The sequence below is a fragment of the Alexandromys fortis genome, unplaced genomic scaffold (assembly GCF_014885135.2).
Source record: "Alexandromys fortis isolate MF-2015 unplaced genomic scaffold, M_Fortis_MF-2015_v1.1 scaffold_23, whole genome shotgun sequence".
NCBI lineage: Eukaryota > Metazoa > Chordata > Mammalia > Rodentia > Cricetidae > Alexandromys > Alexandromys fortis.
This window is the reverse complement of record NW_026067907.1, coordinates 6,151,154-6,168,432: the sequence shown is the minus strand read 5'-3', so window position 1 is coordinate 6,168,432 and position 17,279 is coordinate 6,151,154. Positions and strand designations below refer to the sequence as shown.

At 48.3% G+C, this 17,279-nt stretch overlaps 1 protein-coding gene across 4 annotated transcripts in view; it reads right to left on the bottom strand.

Moving 5' to 3' along the window:
- Positions 1-17,279, bottom strand: part of Synj2 (synaptojanin 2) — a 95,102-nt gene that overhangs the window by 54,108 nt on the left and 23,715 nt on the right. For all 4 annotated transcript variants that reach the window (XM_050135782.1, XM_050135783.1, XM_050135780.1 and 1 more), the window contains exon 2: positions 8,204-8,290. In XM_050135782.1, coding sequence (XP_049991739.1) covers positions 8,204-8,290 — 87 coding nt within the window. The remainder of the gene's footprint in view (positions 1-8,203; positions 8,291-17,279) is intronic.

The following is a 17,279-nucleotide window of genomic DNA, read 5'->3' as shown; positions in this document are numbered from 1 at the left end:
CAGGGCCAAGACAGGGCCCCATGGTCTGGGCTGGGGCTCAATGAAAGAGAAAGAGATGAGGAAGGATTGTGTGGCAGGGGAAAGGGGACTCTTACAGAGAATGAGAAGAAATGGTGTCACTACGGGAAGGTGCCCTGAAGCTGGGGCAGCACCCCAGAAGGCACAGAGGCAAATCAGAGCCACTCAGTGTGCACAGCCGAGCCAAATGCCTCGATATAGCTGATACACAGGATGATGCTCCGCACACCAGGTACTATACAGTGACTTAGTCATCCCAACAACCACCATTGTCAGCCCATTTTACAGAGAGGGGAAAGGAGGCAAGCAGAGGCTAAAAAGCCAGGGGTGACTGAGATGGGGAACTGGGATCACCTGGATCACCTGAATCCACTTTCTGGCTATACCACTTGGGCAAGTTACTCGGGCTAAGTCTTGCTCTCCAGCCGGCACTTGCCATATTCCTGGTGGGTAGTAGTGACACTGGGCCAAACAACACTGCTCCAGAGAGCCAGCACTGCCATTTCATATGCAAAGTCAGGACCCAGGCACACTAATCCGGGTTGAAACCCCACTGCAACATGGGGTTTTCTTTAAGCCTGAGGTCTGCCTGCCCCTGACCTTTTGACACCTTAATCTTGGACTATAAGACAGGTACTTACAAATGTTTGTGAGCCACAGCTCTGATCTCTGGAACTTTGTTACAGCAAATAATAATAATAATAATAATAATAATACTGCACACCCAAGTTTTCACCTGTATATTAAAAGCAATATTGTGACAGCAGATGGAGATCAGTGCTCTCTTGGGCACTAGGCAAATGCTAAGTACTGTTAAAAATCTTTTAAAATCGTAATTAATGTTAATAAATTGTTTGAGTTTTTATTGTAAGAATCCTGGTACTCATTTTCCTATAAATAGGTACGGGCAGTGGGGGGATGGGCAATCTGACTAATTGGCAGCTGTTGGACTCTTGTTGCCTTGAGCAAAGAGACATTCAAACAACTGGTAGATTACCTTGCACCAACGCCAGCTGTTTTGAAGACTTCGCAGATGCCTTGGAAAACACTCACAAGGACCACAGCTGTGGCTCTGAGTCCTGCGGGCACAGCCTCAGCCAGGACTGTGTGGAAGAGTTCATTCCAAACTTATTTTGCTATCAGGCATCATAGACAACATTGAAACCATTTCCACCAAGGCCTAAGAAGCATATTTTCCCAGCGGCCCAGCTGAGGGATTGCTGCGATTGGTGCGAAAGGGAAAACACAATGATTTGTACAAACACACACTTTTATTTATATGCAAAGTGTGCTGATTGGTGCAAACACAAACCTTAATTTACAAGTGAGGTGTCTCCTGATTGGTCTAAATATCCTTCTTGACTGTATAAACAAGTTGCTAAGACTCACTTAGTGAGTGGGCTGGGAGAACCTGTGCTGCCAGGCCTGGGTGTTACAGCTCTAGCCCAATAAATGGCTTCCCTTAAGGGACAGGAAGAAACAGCGGCAAGCTGCAGAGGAGCAGGCAGCAGACCAAGCTGCAAAAGCGGCAAGACAACCTGCTGCCTGACAGAGACAGCCAGGGCAGGCATAGGGTGATGGCAGTCAGTGCCTAAGAGAATGGAAGGCTGGGAGCAAAGGAGGATAGAGCCTCCATATAGAGAATTAAGTCTCTGGGAGAGTTCCAGCTGCCAAGCCTCTAAGGCCAAGGGTCTCAGACACTCACGGCCTGGGAGCCATGGCACAGGCTACTGTCAAGGACTGAAGAATCACAATGCCTGGCCTGCCCACAAGCTTCAATGCAAGGGTTAAGGAAGCTGGATGACTTCCTGCAGGCCTACAAGTTTTAGACCTAAGGGTCCAATGCCAAGGGCCTGCAGGACAGGTGTGACACCAGAGGGCTCCACATGCCCTACTCCTCCTCTTTCTCCCATCACTCAACACTGTCCAACACAGAAGACACAAAGCCTCCAAAGACCAGCACGTGAAGAGCTTCTCCTTGCCCTCCTACAACCTCTATCTGGGTAGAACAGAAGGGCGCTTTCAGTTGATTGGTAGCATTGCATTTCGCAGCATATTCTAGGTGCTGACAGGTAAAAGAAAACTGCTAGAACCTTCCTTACCAGTGTCCAGCGGACGCTCATGACCGCCCGAGGATGCTCTTCTTGAGCAGGTGGCCCTCCAGACACACTCCCATCCTCTGTCCCTCAGACTCTCACCCTGTCACAGACTCTTCTGCATTCTGAGTTCTCCACTGGCCAACCTCTTACTATTGGGCAGTTAAGCAGTGTCCTAACCAGGCTCGGATTTATTATTGCAGTCAACTGTAGCACCACTCTGGGCAAACAGTATAAGCCGTACAATGCAAGCAAAACATTTGGATAAATCCTTGTTTAACATGAAATGTAAAATGTTTAGTGATGATATTTTATAACAAGATGGTAAATATTACCAGTTGATGGAAGGACAGTAGACTGCACCATTTCTAATTATGATTTTCTTTTTCAATGTTTATTTTACTTGTGTGTATTTGTGGGTGTGTGTGCACACATGCGTGTATGTCGATCCACAGAGACCAGAGGTGGTGGATCCCCTGGAGTCAGAATTCCAGACAGTTGTGAGTCAGAAATATGGGTGCTGGGAATTGAACCTGGGTCCTCTGAAAGAGCAGTACACACTCTTAACCACTGAGCCATCTCTCCTGTCCCTCTCAATAGAAAACTGTCTGTGTTGATGAATAGTTGGGAATAGAAAGATTAATTACAGAAATGTCACTCAATTCTTCAAGATCCTCAGTTAGTGCTAGAAAGGAATGGTAAGGAATTTATCAGCAAAGTTACTATTAATGCTGACAGATTATATCGAAGTAAATTCTTCAGTTAGGAGAAAAGCAAACACACGGCAGCCCCTGACTTACAAATGAATGGTACTGAGCTATGACACCGCTGTCTTCAATAGTACTGACAGCAGTTTGGAAGCACACCTTTGTGTGGCACCCCAGAGTTCATCACCTCCAGAGCGGGGACACCATGGCCATAGCCCAATGAGAGAAAACGACATAGAATGAAGGGTGGCTGCAGGTCAGACCAGGGGCACATTCCCAAACAGATCAGCTCCTAGAGAGAGCTGAGACCTGGGAGGTCTGTGCACTCTGTGGCCAAAGAGGAGTATGGACCTGTGGAACCACGCTGGGCCATGGCCTCTCCTGGTCTTGCTCAGCAGCCCTCACTTGTGCTCCATATGCTGTAGATTTTAAGGAAAGGTTCAGAGTGGAGCCCAGCTGTAAACTGGAGGTCATTGGCTCCTGCCCACAGGTCAGAGTTGTCTAGGCTGGCAAAACTGCAGAGGCGCACACTGTGGGTCAAGGCAAGGTCAGAGGGGTCCACCTGCCTCAGACGTATGAGGAGGCCTCTCCTGAGGCTCACACCCTGACTCTAGAACCTGGGTTTTGCTTTTGAGAAGTAAGATCAATTTTCTTATTGATACCAAGAAGCAAAGAAGTTCAGCATCTAGGTTCAGCACGGTCTCAGGAGTGGCCAATGGAGGCCGAATTCAGGGGAAAACAGCGGGGATCTTACAGTAGGGTTAAAGATCAAGCTTAGTTGGTGTTGTGGAGTCTATGCTCCTCCTGCGGCTTTTGGGGCCTCAGACAAGTGGCTTACCTTCTCTGAGCCTCACAATAGGACACACCAGGGATTGAGGCGTGTCCCAATCTCTCCCCGCTGATAGATTCTGATTCAAATGATGTGTGTCTCCACGGTGTGGGCTCTAGCCCCTCTTCCCTTCTGTTTACATAGCACAGAAGAGGTGCACTGACTACAACATGGTGGCTGGGCTCTCAGCTTGGGAGAGTACATGTGTATGGTGCTACCCAACACTATAGAGGAAATTTACACCAAAGAAATCGGCAGACACACTATATCAGAGTCCCCACTCCCATAGCTGGAGGCCAAGCACTTGCCAACACACTCCTGGGTATAAGTATTAAAATAAATTATTCAAAGACTGACAATGGCCAGTCCATTTCAAGACTTGCTGCAGGACATGGAACGCCCTTAGTCTCCAAAGGTTAGTGACTCAGACGTCTCTCCAGAGAAATCCCCTTGTGAACCGACCTCTGTGAGTCTGTACCCTGACTATTCCAGGAAACAGCCACTAAAGCCACCAGCCTCACCCGTGGTCTCCTCCAAGCCTCTTTCACATTGCAGAACTTCTTAGGATGTAGTGCGGACAGACACACAGACACACACAGACACACACACACACACACACAGGTTCTTTCCCTTCGGTCTCAGGATGGTCACTGTGCCCATGTCATATCCTACCACATGACCAGCCTCCTTAGACCTCGAGGAGCACCCATACATTTCAAGGTTGTCATGTTCAGCCCCTCATAAAGAACTCTTAAAAACTCTGTGGGGGTGGGTGAGCTGGCTCAGTGGTAAAGGCACTTGCTGCCAAGCCTGGCGACCTGAGTTCAATTCCCAGGGTTCACATGCTGGAAGGGGAGCACCAATCCCTGCATGTTGTTTCTGGGCCCCACACTTATGCCATGACATGCATGTGCGTGTGTGTGTATGTATGCTTTTTTTTAAAAGTTGCCAACTGTGTGGGAGGGGTGGCAAGACGGTTCGTCTAGCAGAGTTCTTGCCCCGATGCCTGGTGACCTGTCCTAGTTTGAGTTTTGTAGCCGTGTTAAATGCCATAGCCCAAATCAACCTGGAAATGGGCTGATTTCACTTAGCACTTTGCGTGCCATCATCGAAGGGAGCCAAGAGCTGGAGACGGGAGCTGATGCAAAGGCCACGGAGGAGTGCTGCATGCTGGCTTGCTGCCTCTGGTTTGTTTGGCTACTTTTCTCTTGCAGTCCAGGGCCACCTGCCCAAGGACGGCACTGCCCACAGTGGACTGGACCCTCTTACATCAATCAAAAATCATGAAAATGCCCCAAGGACATTCCCACAGGCCAATCTGATGGAGACAATTCCTTAATTGAAATTCCTTCTCCCCAAATATATCCACATTGTGTCAAGTTGACAAAAACCAACCAGCACATGATCTTAGCTCAGGTTCCTGCAGGATAGAAGGAGAGAACCAATTCCTGCATGGTGTCCTTTGACCAAAATAGGAATGCTATGCATACACATACACGTGGCCACACAGGCGTGCACACATGTGCGCATCTGCACGTACACACACCCACCCACACCAAATATTCCTGCATGATAGGAGAGAACCAATGACTGCATGTTGACCTTTGACCTTAACACAAATGTCATACATTCACATGACCACACATGCACACAATAAACAAACAAAAATATATAAATAAGTACAAACAATGCAAAAATTAAGTATTGGCTTTGTGGGAAAGAGAGGAGTCAGTTTCTGTTCATACAGGGGAACAGACCTAGAGAAAGCAACTGAGCACAGAAGGTCAGCTGTGAAGATGGAGTGGGGATCCAGGAGAATCTGGTGGGAAATTTCCGGGGCTATCGTGTGCCAGTTCCCGGGCTGTGCACTGCAGAGATCCAGGAGACATAATCCATTACAGTCTGGGGTTTGAATCATCCCCGCAGCTACGGAAGAGGGAGGGAGGTCTTGATAGTCCAGGTCAAGAGAGAACCGAACCCCTGGGACCGTAGAGGTGGATTCTTCTTCCTGTTGTATGCCTTTCTGTGCTTGTATTGTGTTTTAGGCAGCTCACTGCTAATCACGGGCACTCTTAGCCCTTCCCGCCGGCGGGAGCTCCGGATGGGCTTTCATGCAACCGCGTGTTTCTCAATTTCTAACACAAATGCCTGTTCTTCTCTCAAAGGACTGAACTTTAACTCTGTCTGAATTGAAAACCCAGGAGGAAACCATCAGAAGCCACACCCCACAGGGCACCATCCTCCAAGGCCCCCAAACACCCAAGGATGAGAAGTACAGAGGAAAACAGCCCAGGTCAAGGAGACACAGGGTAAGTAACGCTGGGTTCAAGCCAGTGCTTTCTGAACATACCAGAGGGGGGCGGTTGGCAAGGCTTGGTTTTAATGTCCAATCCTCCCATCTTTCAGATACACCACCACACTTTCCAGAAGTTGCTGACAAAGGGCCAGACACACTTAAAGTCACACTTCCTCACCAGCTCCGGAAGGGACTTCTGAAGGCAGCTTTGGGGTCTGGGAGGACATCAGCAACCGTGCTGGTGTCTTCTCTGTACCTAAGCCTCCCACTGATGAGGCACCCTGCTTGGCTGGCTGGTCTGACCTGGCCCAACAGGAGACTGTATCCACTCACTCCCTAGAGGGTAGTGGGGGTACTAGCTGAGGAAAGGGGATGCACAGACCTGGCCAGCTTGGAGGGCAGGGCACTTGGCCACTCCACTCCCTGCAGCGGACCCCACAGAGACCCAGGCTCACCCAGACAAGGATTCTTTATGGATTGTTCCCCATCCTACTCAGAACCAACGCCCGTATCTGACCTCAGCTCACAGCTCAGGAAAACCCCTGTCCTATGAGAAAGTGAAGGACATCGCCTGTCACTCCTTCCTGTCGCTGGACACCAGCCCTCTAACAGAAAGATACACGAGGTCGGTTGAGATGCCACAGGGCACATGTGTAAAGTCTAGGTCCTACTTGAAAACAATTCGAGCTGGTGCCAGTTACCCTGCTTCCCTGGGTACGAGCCCCTGCCAGAGATAAATGTATCATCCATTCGTGTTTAAAAAAACTGCCAGCTATACCTTTAAGACCGGACTGTGAACCCTGCCAAGTGCCAGGGCGTTACACCAGAGATGACAAACGGGGGGAAAGGTGACTACAGAAGGGTGCGAGAGGGCAGCTTCCAGGCCTTCCCTTCTGCATGTGAGCAGGATGCCAATCAAGCCTACCTCCCTGGGGAGCAGGGCTAAGGCTAACAGCAAGAGGAAGCACCACCCTTACGGTCCTTGCAGGGCAAGATCAGGACTCCAGGGGTCTATAACCTCAGAAAGATTCCAGAGACAAAGCCCAGCCCAAACCTCGGGCTGCTCCCATTCTCATGAAAAAGTCAGTGTTTGGAGGCCGCTGGGAGTGTTGTAAATCCCAGCTGAACTCTTCACCCCAAGGTGAGTCAGGAAAAATCTCTGAACCTGATTCCTTTCTCCCATTCTGTAAACAGGGAGACGATGGTTGTCTCATGAGCTGATGCTGAAGACTGAACATGTTAACTAGGTCTAATCTTCGGCACAACCCAAGCATCTAGCAAGTTCATTTCGTCGCATGAGTACCGCATGTTTTTTCCTAAACATTTCCGGTTTGGAAGTGAGCAGTGTAATCATCATATCTAGCGGTGGTGGTGGGGAACACCCCACCACATCAACCACCACATCAACGGCCCAGAGAAGTAGCGGTAAGCACATCACCGCTCTTTGGCCAGCCCTAAAACCCTGTCTGTGCAAACAGAGGCTGTGAGCTGCCAAGAACCTTCTTCACATGCTTGGCTCACAAAAAACCCCCAAAGCCTGAATTTGGAAGCCTCCCAGCCGATCTCATTAGGAATGTGACCTGCGCCCTGGCCTTGGCTGGAAAGGCCACTGGACTCCACAGCCTAGTCTTTCATGATAGGTGAGACAGACTTCAAGCAGGTTCTCCTCACTGGGAGGGGGGGAAGAAGGGCTGCAGGACAGGCGCTGCAGAGGTGGCTGCCACCGGCTAGGGGCAAGCAGGGCTACCCACTTCTTCCTGTGGGTTCTCTCTCGTCAGACCCGTTTGGATGCAGTTTCCTTTCTCCCTCACTCCCACACAGAGCATCACAGTTTTTCTCTCCTGCCCCCACCCCCCCTCGAGCCCTTTCTCTCTCCAGATACACCCAGGATGTCCAGTGATGCTGCTTCAGGCGACCGTTTGAGCCGTGGTCCAAGCCTACCTACCAGACGCGCCTAAAAAGCCAGATGCATAACACGTATGAGAAAGGATGACAGAAGCCCGACCACCTTGCAAAAACTCAGAACCGGTAAACAAGGCAGGTGAACTTCCCTGGGCTGGAAACCATGCCCTCCAGACAGGCGACTGTCAGCCTTCTGCCACTCCTCTCCCCGACACCCCCCAAGAGGAGCAGGCTGAGAAACCTAAAGCAACATCTTCAGAAATGAAAGTAGAATATCTACCCGGACGGCCTCCCTGGCTAACACCAGGGGCTGCCCAAAGCTTGTTGGCCAGACTGCTGAGCCATGGGTACTCACCGGATTTTAACCTCAGCTCCCCGAGGCAGCCATAGGCATCCGTCAGCTTGCCATACTGTCCTTTAATGACTTCCTTCTCTTCCGGAGCTGGGGGGGGGGGGGGAGAGAAACAGATCAGAGAGACATCAGCAAGCAAGTGGCTCTGTTCACGCTCGTTCATTCACGCTGCGTTTGCCAATCTGGCTCTCACCCACGCGAAAAAGGAAACACAGACAATAGCGCGGCCCACAGACGCCATGTGTACAGGTTTTAGGATCCGAGAATCAGAAATGCAAAGATTTAGACCTTCCCACGGAAGCCTTGTTCTTTGGAAATACTGGCAGTTTCCTGTGTGTTGGGGGTGGTGGTGAGGAAGGTGCTGGGAGCCCTTGGGTGGATGGTGGTGCGGGGCACCTTGGGTCTGACTGCTACCTTAGTCTTCACTGCGCAACACACGCTCAGAACAGGGTGAGGTCTCATAATCCATGTGCGATCCAGGCCTTTTTTTTTTTTTTTTAAGTGCCAGCCACAGGAACTTTATCTAGGAAATCCCCAAGACACCTGCTTCTAACGAGGCATCATCAGAGCACACGGGTCAGGGTGACTCAGGGCTGGGGCAAGTGAGCCCCAAGGCAAGCTGCAGCGTGCTAGTCACCTGCTGGGTGACTGGCAATGATGTCAGTACCCAAACAATGTCCCAGCCTAGTTTAGGAGCAAGAAGGAAGGTACACAGGGACAACGGCTGGGATGCCATAGACACGCATCTCGGGATTCCAGGAGGGGGAGCAGGTCTACAGACCTTTCCTCAAAATGATGCTTCACCTGCATTAAGAACAATGCACAGACCCGAATCACTGTGACATCACTACACTCTGTGAGAGACGTGGTCACTAAGGACCTCACAGATAACCCATGTGCATAAAACATCCACAGCAGGTGAACTGAGAGAGGCAGAGAGCAGACTCAGGGGTGGCAGGGGCTGAGTGTGTACAAAGGAGCGTGCAGGTTTGTTAATGGGGTCTCTTTTAAAAGGGGACAAAAATACTCTAAAATTAGATTGTAAGGATGGTCAGATAACCTTATAAATACTAAAATACTTTAAAAAACCATGGAACTATATACTTTCTGAAATCAGTTGTGTGGTATATGAGTTACATTTCAATAAAGCTGGTATAAAAATTAACGACAAAGGAAGATGACAGAGGGCACTCATTTTACTGGAATCTAGTTACTAAATATTGAAAAACAGATTTATTTCTTATTGTGTGCATGTATGTATATGTATTTGCATCACATGCATGTCTGGCACAGGTGGAGGTCAGAAGAGAGCATTGGCTTCCCTGGAATTGAAGTTACAGATGGCTGTAGCCACTATGTGAGTGCTGGAAACCAAACCCCGGTCCTCTGCAAAAGCAACAGGTGCTCTCAACTGCTGAGCCGTTTCTCCAGCCCATAGTTAGCGAAATATTTTACTGTCTGAAGTCCTTGCCTAGTACATAGGGTTTGAGCCCTAGCAACACACACAAAAATTTGCTATAATGTAGCAATATATATTCCTTATGGACAGTATCTTTTTAAAATTACTTATTCTACATTTATTTTGTGGGGGTGGCACATACCACATGACATATGCAGAAATCATAGGATAGTCTGCAGGAGTGGCTCTCCCCTTCCGACTTGTAGGATGGGGACTGAACCCGGGCAGTCAGGGTGAGTGGCAAGTGCCTTTACCTGCTGAGACATTTCATTGGCCCTATTAGCATCCCCTTAAATAACAAAATCTAAACTGGGAGTGGAGGCTCACGCCTGTAATCCTAGCACTCAGGAGCTGAGGCAAGAGGACTCACAGAAGTCAGCCAGGCTTCAGAGTGTGGGGTGGGCTTTGAGGTCTCATATATGCTCAAGCCACACCCAGTGTCTCAGACTACTTCCTGTTGCCTGCAAAGATGTAGGACACTTGGCTACTTACCCAGATCATGTCTGCTCGCACACCACCACGTCACACCATATAATAAACCTCTGAACATGTAAGTCACCCCAATTAGATGTTCTTCTTTATAAGAATTTCCATGGTCATGGTGTCTCTTTACAGTAACAGAAACACCAAGACACAGTGGGAGGCTACCAGGTTCCCCTTGGCAGAACCTGCGATACCTACTAAACAGGACACAAGGATTTCAGGACTGGTGGCGGCTGGTGGGATGCACACCTGGAGCAGTCAGTAAGGTCAAAGACAGACCCTCTATCTCTGCAGACAGGATGGAGCCAGGAAGCCATCTGAAAAGGAAGGCTGAGCAGAGCAGTGGTGGTGCATGAGTTTAATCCCAGCACTTGGGAGGCAGGGACAGGTGGATCTCTGTGAATTAGAGGCCAGCCTGGTCTACAGAGCAAGTTCCAGGACAGGCTCTATAGCTACAAAGAAATGCTGTCTCAAAAAACAAAACAAACAAACAAACAAAAAAGAAATTGAAGGCTGACCGTCACCATGACTGAGAAGCAGTAATAATATCCTATTGTACTTTGTTGTATCAGGCAGCAGGGAGACTCAGTCCAAAACAGCCAATAGCCCGAGTTCTCCCCTTAGGGACACCCACTCAGGTAAAGCCAGGGCCTTGACTATGCCTGAAGAAGAGACATTCAGAGTGAAGCAAAGTGAGAGAACTGATTAGGTGAAGACAAGGGCAAGTGGATGCCTCCATAAACATCGGCATTCAGAGAGAGAACTTGTTAGGAAAGGACAGAACACGCCCAACCAAGACAGGCTCAGGAGGAGAGCTGCACTTTGATATTATCTTCACAAAGGCTAGATAAATGATTTTGTAGCTTGTAAGTCATATGACTCAGACTGTAATTTACAAGGTTTGAAGATTAAGCCAAGTTTGATACTCATTTCTCATCTTAAAGAATTACCTTTTGTAGATGGCTCAGCAGTCACAGACACTTGCCACCAAGCCCAAGGACCTGAGTGTGATCTCTGGGACCCACACGGTAGAAAAAAAAAAAAATTTGTCTCAGACTCCCACATGTGTCATGTCATATGGACACACTCACACACATATAGACATACATGTATATACACGCACACACACGTGTATGTACACACATGCACAAAAGAATGTAACAACGTTTCTTTAAAAGGAATGATCTTTTGTAAATTAAATTGTAATTTGTAAAATAAAGTGTGGATTTGTAAGGTGTTACTTGGATTTAGAGATGAGAGAAGGGTAAAACTGTAGGGTGATGCCAGCTACGCCATCTCGTGAAAGCATTCCTAACTATACTCTGAGAACCACCTGGGGTAAACTGGTCTCTGGTCACGTAGCCATAAATTCCTCAAGCAAACTGGTCTGTGAACCAGCCGTAAATTCTTACACGAGGTGTCCCTGACTCGAGGATGAGAAGGCCTGACCACTATAAAGGCTCGCCTGCTGCAGATGTCCACAGTGGCCTCTCTGTCTATGTCACAGTTGCGGTTCCTGGGTTTGAAAACAAACCAACTGGAGGTGGCGGTTGCTTCCCACTCCTGGCCTGGGACAGCCTTGCTGGCTGTGACTAAAGTCCCATATACTCCGACTTCAGAACTCTCGGTTTTTTTCTGCAGGTACCCCATAGCAAAACTCAAGGCTACAAATATTCTGGCCCCAGTAAGTACAGACTGTTGCTTTAACATCCTTGTTAGAGGTGCAGAAAAATAAACACCCTGTCTTCGGACAGCTTAGATCTTATCACAATAATTGAGTTACTGAGTCAGGACTGCTTTTCTGTATCCTTGTATTTGTTTCTCATATCCAGCTCTTATTATTTGTCGTTTTTCCCTTTAAGACGTCAGGATGGCTATAGTCAACCACTGTGGCTTTGCTGTCTGTTTTGTGGCTTTTCTGTTTAAAGATGCCTTATTGAATACACATTATTGATCAAGTCACAATGAATGCAGAGCCACCGGCACAAGAGGTCCAATCAGAATAAAGCTTATTATATACAAGTGATGTTCTCCGAGGGATATCACTGCCTCTCTGCACATAGAAATGCAAGGTGGTGCTACAGCACTGGGCTGAGAGCCACTTAAATCTATATTTTTTATTTTATGTATACAGAAATTTTGCCTGCGTGTGTTTCTGTGCACCACTTGTATGCCTGGTGACTGCGGAGGCCGGAAGGTGGCACTGGGTCCCCTGAAACTACAGTTACAGACAGTTGTCAGCTGCCATGGGGATACTGGAAATCAAACCTAGGTTCTCCTAAGTGCTGAACCATTTCTCCAGTCCCCTGAGGGCCATTTGAAAATATATACTAAGGGGTCAGGAAGATAGTCAGTGTTTAAAGGCACTTGCCACCAAACCTGACAACCTGAGTTCAATCCCAGGAAGCCACGTGGTAGGAGGGGACCTACGAGTTGATATTTGACCTTTCTGTGAGCACTTACACGTGAATATATGAAATGAATGAATGAATGAATAAGCTGGAGAGATGGCTCAGAGGGTAAGAACCCGGGCTGCTCTTCCAGAGGGCACAGGTTCTATTCCACATGGCACCCACACGGCAACCCACAACTGCCCATAACTCTAGTTCGAGAGAACCAGTGCCTCTTCTGGCCTCCATGGCTACTGCATGCATCTGGCACAGGACATATACACAGGCAAAACCACCATACCCATAAAGATAATAAACAAAAATTTAAAAACAAGTGTCAAAACAAAAATGTGAAATTACCAACAAAATGTACAAACAGTGGTGTCAAATAAGTCTTCAAAGGGGCACTTGTTCTCAAAAATCAGACAAGAAGCCAGCGTTTCACCCTTCAGCATTATCTGGGAGTATGTGCAATAGGTAATTAAACCATTGCCGCTCAGTCCGCCCCAGGCACAAATGACCTCAAAAAAAAAAAAAAAAGCCGTAGCAATCTCCGAATTACAACACAATTTAGACAGCTGGGTGTATCTGTAAGTGTAAAATGTACAAACAATGAGGAGCCATTGAACTTGCTTCCAGAGCTTGGCAAAGCCCCGGGGAAGCCTGGCAGGAAAACAGCCATCCGCCCTCAGTGTGAATTTATTACCGCCAGGCCTCCCAGCCTAGGATGGCAGAAGACGTCCCTGGCAGCCACAGAGACCTCGAGGGATAGCTGTGAGAAGCTATACAATCACTGAAATTGTACGTCGATTTTTATGGCTAGGAGCCACAGATTCTAAGGAGATTGCGGACATCACAAAGATGAAGAATCAGCTCAATGAGTTAATTTCCCCCAAACTTGACTGGGCCTTGTTTTTTAGGGAGTGCACAAAATGACCTAAATTGTGACTAATGAAATCACTGGCCTCTCCGAGACTAGCTGGTGCTGGACCCTACACTAAGTAGATTCTGCTGGCATTTGAGGGGCTGCTTGCAAGCAAGGAAGGCATTTGTAAAATGAGGGTCTCAGTCACTTAGAAGGGGATTGGGAACCACAGATACACCCTTTATACAACCTGACCCAATCAACCTTGGCAGTCAGGAAATCCTACTTAGCAAGTGAAGGTATCCAAGAGAGAAACATGCTCTTCTCTTTGGCTGTCAGACTTTAGTCCCCAAGAAACTAGAATGTCCTCAGAAATCTCAAGCAGCGGGAGGAGGGGAAGGATAGAACCTGGAGCCAGCCAGAGGAGGAATTACCTCTCAGGAAGAAATGTCACAGTTCTGACAACTGTAGCCAGGCCAGGAGACCATGTATGACTTGTAAAGCACAGGACCACACCTTGATCAGAATGGCATAGTTCTGCACATCTCTTGCTCTCTGTTTACATCTGAGGCTCATGAACTTGGGAGCCGCTGGGTCTCTTTGTCTTCTTCCCAACCCAGCTTCACTGAACGTATCTCCTGTTAGATCTCACGGGCAAGCTATATATCCAGAAATGAACTCAAGGTGGACTATAGAAAGATTTCTGGAAGCTAAGTAAAAGCTAGCAACTCCTCAGGAACTTGTGAAATGGGTTTTCTGTACCCCAAAAGGAGTCATTTTCCCTGCCTCTGGCAGAAGGGACATTCGAGTTACCCATGGTGCCTACCTGCGTGCCGAAGTGCATGCTGGAGTACAGGACCCTCAGCATCGCAAGCCCGTGCTATACATTTCAAAGTTTATGCTAGCATCCAGGCCCTTCCCTTCCTCCATCTATTCCTCCTTGTAAGCCACACGCTTTGTCCACCCCATTCATTCAATCTTCTGTCTGCTTTAGTTAGGGTATTCATTGGCTGTGAAGAGACACCGTGGCCACAGCAACTCTTACAAAGAAAACATTTAATTGGGGTGGCTCGCTTACAGGTTCAGAAGTTCAGCCCATGATCATCACGATGGGTAGCATGGCGGCATGCTGGCAGATATGGTTTTAGAGCTGAGAGTCCTACATCTTGAAGGTGACAAGGAAATCAACTGGAAGTCACACCGAGGGAAGCTTGAGTAAGAGACCTCAAAGCACACCTCCAGAATGACACACTTCCTCCAGGAAGGCCACACCTCCTAATAGTGCCACTCCATCTGGGGGTCATTTTACTTCAAGCCACCACACCATCTACTTCCTGTCTGACTACCATCCACCACTACCCTCTTGCTCTCTCACTATCTCCACTATTCTCTCCTACTCCCCAGCTTCCCTGGACCTGGCCATGCCCAGACCACCTCTTTCTCTCTGCTCTGGACTCTTCCAGATGCCACTAGAATATGTCCTATCTCTTATTCACGATAAGAACCTTCCTGCTAACAATGGAGCCATCACATTGGCAGTTTCTTCCCTGCCCCTGCCCTTGTGAACATCTGGGTACAGATACTATTTAAAAAATGTTCTATGTTGCTTCCATACAGAAACTGGCTCTGGTGTTGGGTTTCGGCCCGCTCTCTCCAGACCCAAGCATGCTTGTTTAAAAGGTTTCCTCCAAAGTCTCTGTCCTGGGTCAGGTGGGCCACCTGGTTTCTGTGAAAGGGAGAAAGAAAAAGGGAACCAGCCCAGAAAAGGCTCTATATGCTTCAAACAGTAAAACTATTTTTTTTTTAAACTAACAGCAAACCTATTAAAAAAGTAAACTATTTCCAGTAGGGATTACTGCTGCTAATCTCACTGACCCCTTCTAGGTTTTGTTTCCTATCTCTAAAACAACCAAGTCTAATCACAGACGTTTAGCCTTCTGGATACCCCTCTCCCCACCCTCGCGTACACCTCCTTCATCCTGTTTTCCCTATGGCTTGTGTCTGCGATTGCTGTATTGAGGAAGGTGGCCCCGTTTTCAGGGCTACCAGAACCCGGGCTTGGCTCTATTTAATCCCATTTGTCCTTGATGGCTTCCATTGCAGCTATAGCAAGTACACATGACAGCGGCTTAAAATGTCACAAACACACAGTCTTGCAAAGCTGAAGACAGCACCCGGCAGTGGGACTCGCTACTCGAATGGAGGGATCTGCAGGACCTCTCTTTCCTGAATCTTTTGGAGCCAGTCTTGGGGCTTTCCTTGGCTCTCAGCTTCTTCGTCTCTCTTTCAATCCAGCACAACAGAGGCACCAATTTCCATTTCATCTTCCCAGCTCATTCTGTCTCCTCCTCTTCTGGCTCCTTCTTCCAGCTTTTTTTATTTATTTATTTTTATTTTATGTTCACTGGTGTTTTGTCATGAGTGTCAGATCTCCTGGAACTCAAATTATAGACAGTTGTGAGCTGCCATGTGGGTGCAGGAATTGAACTCACATCCTCTGGAAGTACAGGCAATGGTCTTAACCACTGAGCCATCTCTTCAGCCCCCTCTTCCAGCTTTTAAGAGCTACCCGGATGGCTGCCCACATCCACAAGGTCCCCAATCTGATCTGAACAGCCCTACAGAGTTATTGGTCCACAACCGGCACCAGTAAGGCATAGGATATCTCACATGTACAGACTCGGGGTTAGCATGAGGATTTCTGCCACCCTGGTTGTTAGGGTCAGAGCCTGGGCCCTGGCCGCTCTAATGACCTGTCCTCAAATGGCCAATTCAAGAAATAAGTAATAGTAAAAACTATTCAATGTGGCCACACTGGAAAGAAGAACAAAGAGGTCTAGGGACTCCTCAGATTCATGTTATGGATCCAACACGAGGTTTAAGGGTAAACAGAGCAGGAAGGTACGTACGACTCACTAGTTCTGATCAAAGTCTGGTCCCACGCTTCAGTGATCTATCACTGCCTGCTGCCAAGGGGCTGACATTTGTCAGAACTGTGTGACATTTCCATGAGACACCTTCCTCTGGTTGGCACCAGACTCCAACTTTTCCTTGTTCTAACATGACAATCCTCGGGAAATTCCAGTTTCTGGGGTCTATTGTTTCAATAGTCTGCTGGTTAAAGGGAGGCACGGGTCCCCTCTCTTTAGAACACCCTCATTTCAGACAGCAACAGTCACACTCCTTCAGGACCCGCACAGGGACACAAGCAGTGTGCTCCAGAATCTTCTTCCTGCCTCTGCTGCACATTCACGATAGGGGTGTGGTGGTGGAGGCACACCCTTCATCCAGAGTGCTCCCTGGTAAAGAGTGGGTATTGTTAGGAGTCTAAGGGGTCTCCAAGAAAGGCCTGGCCCCTGCTCTGGAGTTGTGGAACACAGTTGTGGGGGCCCGACCTGCAGGGCACAGCCCTGGCTACACCCACTGTCCTCCCAGGTTCTAGGTGTAGCCAGGGCGGGGACAAGGAGGAGAAAGGAACGGCTCTCGTCAGAAAAGTGCAATGAAATAATCCTGCCACCAGCAACAAGGCGTTCAACTCCGGCAGCTTTACAGCCTTCGACACGGACCGAGTGTCATCCGGCCCTCATTTTGCTCACCATGAAACAAAGAAGCCTTTGTGCATTCATTCAGCTCCACAAATAAACCCAAGCAGATCGAACAAAGGGCAGGAAACAGAGACCAAGCAATAGGGTCTGGTCTATCCTTCAGCGGGTGGGAAGGTGACTCCAGGAGACCTGTGGCCCTGTGGACTCAGCATCAGACCCGGGCTGGGAAGGTGAGCCCAACAAGCATGCCTTCACACAGCCTTCTGCTAATAGTTTTTTTTTTTCATTTTTTTTATCTTATTGAGAATAAGAAAAAAAAAAGTTTCCGCCTCCTCCC